Source organism: Orcinus orca, chromosome 20 (genome assembly GCF_937001465.1).
Source record: "Orcinus orca chromosome 20, mOrcOrc1.1, whole genome shotgun sequence".
Classification (NCBI taxonomy): Eukaryota; Metazoa; Chordata; class Mammalia; order Artiodactyla; family Delphinidae; genus Orcinus; species Orcinus orca.
In genome coordinates, this window is record NC_064578.1 from 30,895,698 (window position 1) to 30,903,649 (window position 7,952).

The 7,952-nt window shown below is 36.7% G+C and overlaps 1 protein-coding gene across 3 annotated transcripts in view; it reads left to right on the forward strand.

Moving 5' to 3' along the window:
- The window catches only part of RPGRIP1L (RPGRIP1 like), a 98,874-nt gene extending 92,111 nt beyond the window's left edge, over positions 1 to 6,763 (forward strand). For all 3 annotated transcript variants that reach the window (XM_004264899.4, XM_033418964.2, XM_049702732.1), the window contains 2 exons: positions 2,257 to 2,390; positions 4,880 to 6,763. In XM_004264899.4, the coding sequence (XP_004264947.1) occupies positions 2,257 to 2,390; positions 4,880 to 4,992 (247 nt within the window). In that variant the 3' untranslated portion in view covers positions 4,993 to 6,763. The remainder of the gene's footprint in view (positions 1 to 2,256; positions 2,391 to 4,879) is intronic.
- Positions 6,764 to 7,952: the final 1,189 nt, after the last annotated feature.

Below are 7,952 nucleotides of genomic sequence, written 5' to 3' on the forward strand. Positions count from 1 at the left end.
AGGAACTAAAATGCTGAACAAGAGGGTATCTTTGCACTCATGGAGTATACATTCCACTGAGGAAGACAGACAACAAGTAAACAAATCAACCAATTACATATTACAATAGGTACTAAGAGAAAGCTAAACAAGCTGTTAAAATGGAAAATAACATAAAGGGAATTCCTGGCGGTCCAGTGGTTAGGACTCCGCGGTACCACTGCCAGGGCCGCGTTCGATCCCTGGTCAGGGAGCTAAGATCCCACAAGCCTTGTAGCGCGGCCAAAAACAAAAAGTAGGAATAAAAAAAGTAATAATAACATGAAGGCAAACCGGAGGAGATGACATTTAAGCTGGTTAGTGAAGCCTCTCCAGCACGTAAAGCAAGGTTCCATCTCTTTGTTTTGGCAGGGTTCAAGGTAAGATAAGATGTGTCTGTGTGTGTCCGGGTATGTGTATGTACAGTTTAGCTGAAGCCAAGCTGTAGTTTTTAAATTATTTTAGTGTACCTTCCTCCCTTTAGAGCCTAACTTTAGTTTCTTAATTTTGTATTTGACATCTCATTTTGCTCTCTATAGAATCTAAACCAGAAATATTGCATTTTTTGTTTTTAGCCCTTTCTCTGGCACTTAGAAGGGTTTTTTTTCTTTTTTTCTCAGAATTCTCATATATTCAGTGGAGGTAATGGTATGCATTTGTAAAGTATATAGATAATTACCCTTAGATATGAGACATTATATAAGGATAACACTTAATATTACTACAATCTTGTAGCCTCCATCCTTTCTGTAAGTCTTGTGGGTGTAAAATGTGTGTCAAATATCACTTCTAATTCCTTCTTTTCTAAGTATATTCATTTTAGGACAATATCTTTCATCATCATTCTTCTTGTTTAATGAGTGATACAGTCATTGTATAATTTGCTTGTCTCGGTTTTCAATTGAGACAAGCCTTTCCCATGTATTCTTTTTCTCTCCCCTTAGAAATGTAGAAGCTTAAGGAGCTCTATCTAGATTAAAAATAGTAATAATAAAAGAGCAAACATTTACTCAGTGCTTAATGTGTTCCAGGCACCATTTATATGTATCATCTCATCCAATCCTCACAAGAGCCCAGTGAACCATTACTATTCTACAGATAGGGAAACTGAGATCAGAGAGGTTAAGTAATGTGTACAAGGTCACACAGCTAATTAATAGGAAAGCAGAAATTTGAACCCAGAACGGATGCCCTTAAACCACTTAATCTTAATTTATCTATTTTATGCATCATATAAAATATCCATCTTTCTATTTCCTGATCAGAATTTATTGCTATGGAAAAACAGGGACTTAGTAAAGAAATGAAATGTTGAATACTTTTAGCAAATTATTTTAAAATATTGTCATGTTTACCTGTAAACATTTGGAAAGGATTTTAATCGTGCATATTTTTCAAGGCATGACATCCCAGAGACTTAGGTTTTTACCTAACAGTGTTATCTAAGAAACAAGTTTCTTGTTTTGTTTCTGATTTGGGATGGATAGATTTTGAAAATGGTTAAAATGGTCGTTTACAAGCATTCGTGGTTTAAGCTATGCTGCCAAGACATATCAAAAGAGTACTTAACTGTAAATTCCTGTCATTTGGTCAGTCCAAGTGTGTTTGGCCTCAACACAAGCCACTAATTCAAATCAGTTCCATCAGAACCCTCCAATTATATGTCTAAAAGTAAAATAAAACTTGGATGCTATGATTGTAAGTTGAAAGATTGCTGAACTAATACAAACATTTCGTATAGCTATTGGGTAGAGCTACAACATTTAGCTAACATAATTAAGAATATATAGAACACAGTTGGTTAAATTGCTTAGTAGAAACTCCAAAGTTGTGCATTTCTATAGAAAATGTTGCATTTCTGTTGAAAAAGCTGCCCTAACCTCCCTGGTCTTTATTCACTTGATCCTTTTAGCCTTAAAAGTAGACATGTCAAAATATGATCAGATAATGTATAATAGAGTGAACATCTGGTTCTTCTCTTCGCCTAGTAATTTTCTCAGATTCTAGTGATAAATGATAATCAGTGCTTAGAAAAGTGAATTAGTGTTCATGTGAAGTCTGGGTGTGCTATAATAATTCTAATCGTTCATATAATAACTTATATAATTTTCTTTTTATTGGAATAATTGGAAACTGAGATTTCACAGTTTGTGATAAAAACCCATTCAGGAGTTTTGTTTCATTTGTGATTTTTTTTTCTCACTTTGTAGCGATGTTCTGTGTTCTTTCCCTTCTCAGCGTTCGCTTCACTGTGGTCAGTGACCCTCCAGAGGATGAGCAGGATCTGGAGTGTGAGGACATCGGCATTGCTAACGTTGACCTCGCCGACATGTTTCGGGAAGGGAGAGACATCATCGAGCAAAGTATTGATGGTATGGGTGGAAGTATTGCTCAATCTGTACAACCAGCAATTGCTGAAATCCAAATTCTTTATTAAAACCTTCTTTTTGCTGGCTGCAAGGACGTTGAGTCACACACTAGTTGAATCCTTTGCGCCTCAAGCTGATGTTTTGTTGAGGCTGGAATTTCTCCCTACATCCCCCCCTTACCCTCCTTCTCTGCCTTCCTTTGAATCAACAGAAATTTAAAAATAATTAATTGTGTTTCTCAAGGAATTATTCATTTTGTTAGTATTGTGGGGCGGGGGTTGTGGGGGACAAAAATGTGGCCATTGGATTTTTTTTAATGTTGTTTCTAGAAGCCTCATGCTGTCAACCCTTATTTCAGCTAAGGCATGTTATTCTGAGTGATCATTACAGTGTGTTCTGCAAGGCTTCTCTTCAATGTTACAGTCTGGTGATATAGTCACTGCAAATAACTGAGTAGTTTTGGTCACTTGCTTCTCATCAGGATTCAGGGAGGAGTTAGGGATTCCTGACAAAAAGTGCTCTTCTAGATTTTCACCTCACCAGGTGTGAGTCCCAACAATGCCTAATTTCTACCCCTTATCCTTATATAACATATTTAGAACATGCTGAAGGTACTGTACTTTATGAAATCAAGACTTTTAAAAATAATAATCAGGGATGGCCTGGGCTGTACAATAAATGAAGAAACGAGGCTGAGTCCTAATCTCATTTCTTAAGTCAGCAGAGCCATCCATCACTGGAAAAATGTACACGGTTTGTTTACTCATTTATTCATGCATTAAATGAGCACTTAACTGAGCACCTCTTAAGTGCCAGGCACTCTGCTTACACCGTAGTTCAGCTGTGGTTCACATGTCAAGCTGCTTGTCCTGGATGTGTGTCAAGTGCTCAAAAGTCAGGATCAAGCCAAATAATTAACCAAATTAGACCAAGTAACCAAATTAGAAACCTATTCTGGGAAATTTTATAAACTATACATATCACACACATATCACAACTTTGGCAGGCACAGAAGAAAAAGATGAGAGGATTAAAATACGAACCTAAATCCTATTAAAAACACCCAGAACCAAGAGAGTCTGACAGAAATGTTCAAAATTATCTGTGCTTTAGATTCTTTATCTTTTCTACAGTCAGTGCTGTTTCAAAAGCCATCTTCTCGTTCTGCAAGACCACAAATGATCATATTGGTCTGATAGAGACAGCTATTGTGGCCTTGTTCTGGGAAAGAGTCAGAAAATTAAACGCTGGTAAGGTTAGGTTTTTAATGCGTTGCTCTGTGCCAGACATAGAAGTGAGGCGTTCCAAAGAAGAGGTGAAGGCTCGGCAGTGCGCTGGGGACCATTTGTTCCCCTGCAATCTCCCTGCCTGCTCATTTCTCCACCTAAGTCTTTGTATACTAAGTTTTATTTGAAGGTTTCCTTACAAATTTTCTTGGAATTAAACACACACACATATTAAAAGTTCAAGGAAAACCACGAGGAAAATACATAGGAAACTATATAGACTCATAAGTGCTGTCAAGACTTACAAAGTCCAAAATTCTGGCCTGGAGTCACTAGTGGGTTATCGCTGTTCACAGAAGGTTGGGGTCTGAATCAGCATCCCATTTGGCCCCCACCACTGAGCTCAGAGAATTATCAAACAGTCTGCCTTTGATAGACCACTAAAGCTGTGCCTCCTTCCCAGAAAAGCCCACAGACGCTCAAAATTTTGCATCTACTTTCTTGCAACATCAGTTCATAGACCCTCAAAGCCAATCCATAGACCTTAAGATTCTGGGTCTGCCATTTTAACTTTTTCTAATTTCACATATAATCTATTTTAAATGGAATGTTTTCCTTAGAAAGATAAATAACCATTCCAGGGGACTTCCCTGGCGGTCCAGTGGTTAAGACTTCACCTTCTAATGCAGAGGGTGCAGGTTCAATCCCTGGTCGGGGAGCTAAGATCCCACATGCCTTGTGGCCAAAAAACCAAAACAAAACAGAAGCAATGTTGTAACAAATTCAATAAAGACTTTAAAAATGGTCCACATCAAAAAAAATCTTTAAAAATATATAAATAACCATTTCAAATAATGATCATGTAATTTCTTTACAGTAAGTTGCCATTCTGATATTTGTTAACACGGTATGTTAGAACAAGTTCTTCGTTGTCATATCTTGATCCCTTTTAGACTTTTATTTCCTACTAAGAAATTCTGATTCTGTGGGAATCATTATCCTATAGCCTTTCCACTGGGTAAACTTCAGGATTAGATCATTAGTTTTAACTCTACAAGCAATATGTATACATACATACAGTGCATCTGAAATGTGTATACACACTCATACACACATGACAAGCTTTGATTTTTAGATTTCTGAGATACCAGTGAACTTTGGACTTCTGTAAAGCTGTTTTCATCTTTTCAACTACTGTTTCAGCTAGGCTCTCTGAAGAAAAATCTGTTGAATGATATTAACACTTTTCTGCTATCTTCTCCCTAGTTTTGGATGCTCGAGCAGATGGTGGAGGTATTGGCAAGCTCAGGGTAACTGTCGAAGCACTCCATGCCCTACGGTCTGTCTACGAGCAATACAGAGATGACTTGGAGGCTTGAAAGAAACTGCTCCAGAGGCATCTCCTACTCCTGAGTAAATGCTCACATGAAAGCACTTAGATGAGATTTTCGTAACTACTCTGGTGTATGTAATCTATAATTCATGAGAAGCTGGGAGGGAGGAGGCCTGGGTTTGAAGTGTTCAAGTTTTGTATACTTTTTCCATTTGTTTATTTTTCTATTCCCTCCTTCCCATGACTGCCACCCCCTCAGGACTTAAGTTCTCCACAGTGGGCAACACCTTCTCAATAATTTATACCTACATGATAACATGAGAAAGTCTATTTGCATTTTCAACATTTTCTTATGAAGAACTGAAATGCAATTCCCATTTTTATTTTTAATAAGCAAAAAGCATAAATCTTAGAAAACCTATGAAAAAGAAATAGTTTTACGTTATCCCTAATTGTCCCACTAAATGGAATGTGTATGATTAGCCTCATTAAGAGTTTTGCACTGTGAAGATTTTATTAGAAGCAATATATGAAAATTACTTGGATTAATGTGTTAATCTTCCTCTTTAAAATGCTAATATCCATTTTATGCACATTAAAGCTCTGTGCATTTTCTTTGATGCATGCCATTTCTATCAATTAAATATAAAGAATGAGACTTGGCACCAACTTATTAAATTACTGCAAGTTTTTTGTTTTTCTTTCTTAAAAAGTACAGTTCTTCTTATTTGTATTGTTTCCATGTATTTGTAATGGTAATATGGGATCCAGGAATGTGTGTATGTAAAGAAGAGACAGATACATGAAATTTACACTTTGAAAACTTAGCTTATGACATAGAAAGAAAATATTAAAAATATGCCTGAAATTCTGATATGCTTAGTTAGACCTGAAAGGAGTATCTTTTTATCATTTTTTAAATTTACATCAAGCTTGTACAATGCGAGGGTGTATCTGGATAACCAGATCATCGAAAAGCAGCTCAGAAAGTTAATTTTCTAGCTTTTACTCAATCTCACTGAAGGATTTAATTGATATTTTTAATGGAGCTGTGAATCAATGCTGCAAAGGAATTGTCTCTAGAGGTCTAGGATATAATGCATTTCATTTTTTAATTTACTTTTTTATTTGTCATTTTCTTCAAAGGATTTTTATAGGCTGTGGGTTTTCACTGTTTGCAAACAGGCTATGTTCCTTCTTAAGCATATGTAAAGTATTCAGGGAGATAAGTAATTTATTAAAATCTACCTAATTTGCCGTGATATATTAAATCTCTGCTTCAGTGATCACAGACCATTTCATTTAGAGAATTAGGCATTCCCTCTTTGTGTGATTAAAGCTCTGGAAAATGAGTTCTTTGCCCCTATTTGTGAACATTCAAAGCCTGCTAATGGCAAGAAGATGGAATAGATTATGAGACAATTCATTACAGTTCAACAGAAAAAAAAAAAAGCAGCTATAATGCAAAAATGCAAGTATGAATATCTGCATATAGTTTGAACCATCTGTGCTCTAATGGCTTCAATAATGACTCTCGTCTTTAGGAGGCTTTGAAATGACATCCGTACAATATTAATTTGTTGATGTACATTGTGGAACCAGTAGAGTATGATCTGACCACAGAAATCTATAAATTCTGTCTCTACCATTGGGCCTCCCTGTCTGGGGCCTGCCATCTCCAAGAAGAATCTTGCTCTCATCAAACTCTGCAAATCTTCATAACAACTCATTCCTCTGGAACCTTCTAGAGACCACAAACATCTGCAGACTAAACCTCTCCAATCCTAATAAACAGCCACATGTTTGTTGTCACTTCAGCTGGCTCTGAGCTCATCTTTTTGGCCTCTCTTTCTAGCTTTCTTTGGCTTTAAGCAGTTACAGTGTCATTAAGGCCCGTAATATTCCCTGCAGTAATTTAAAACAGCCGGATTATACCCTGGGATTAACTGAGTGGTTTTTGAGACATTTATTGTGGTATTCTCCCAGGAGGTTTGTATTATTGTTTTAAAACATTACATCCCAAACTAAATACCCTTTCAGCAGGGAGAAGACCAGATTGTGCTGACTTCTTATGATCTTTAAGTGGAAAGGGGAAGTTTTTATTATAAATCTTCTGAGATCTAGTCAACTGTATAGCATGTATACCTCAGCTAACGTTAGAGAATTAGCCACGTTTCTGTCACTTTCACGTGTACCATAACAGATTATTTAAGATTCCTTTTCTAGTTTTAGAATACTCGGCCTCAAACTACATGAATTTTCACAAAACTCATTTTCATAAGTAGTTGAATAGCTGCTGACACGTTTTGAAGTGGATAAGTGGTCTTGGATGCTTCAAATGGTTTTCATAATCTGCCCGAGAATAGTTATTTGTTTTGTGTCGTGTTGACCAGAGTTCGCTGAAAAGTTCCCCACCTTTTAGGATCAAGAGCAATGGTTTTCTCTTGGTGAGCTAAGCCTGATCCATTAAGTATGGCTTGGCGCTGGGCAGGGGGCCTGGCCAGACAAATACACCAGCTTAAGGTAAGGCTTGTATGAACTTACAGCTCTTGGTGTAAACGTACACAGTACACTCAGCACTTTTGGGGGCTGAAATGCTTTTAGTTTGGAAATATAAATAGAGATGTGATGTGGTATGTGGGAGAGTGTATTTTACATGTTTTTTTGCCTACTGTAGTAGAAATGTCAAATTCCTAGCCACTGTCATGAGAAGCAGTTGACAAAAATAAGTTTTATGGTTTACAGTGTGGTTTACGTAGAGAACATTTCTCTTCACTCTCAGTTTCAACATGTTTTCTAAATTATCATGGTTTATTGCCGTTTAACTTAAATTAGTTTTTTTAAGAATAAATAGAGAATATATTTAATCAAATAAAGAACAGCCACGTTGAAATTCTGCTGTTCCTGCCATTCAGTCGTTACCACAAAACACAAATAATTTCTGTGTATTATGAAGTGTGGGCTGAGAGCGTTCATGTGATTGGGGAGGTTCTGCGTGCACCCATG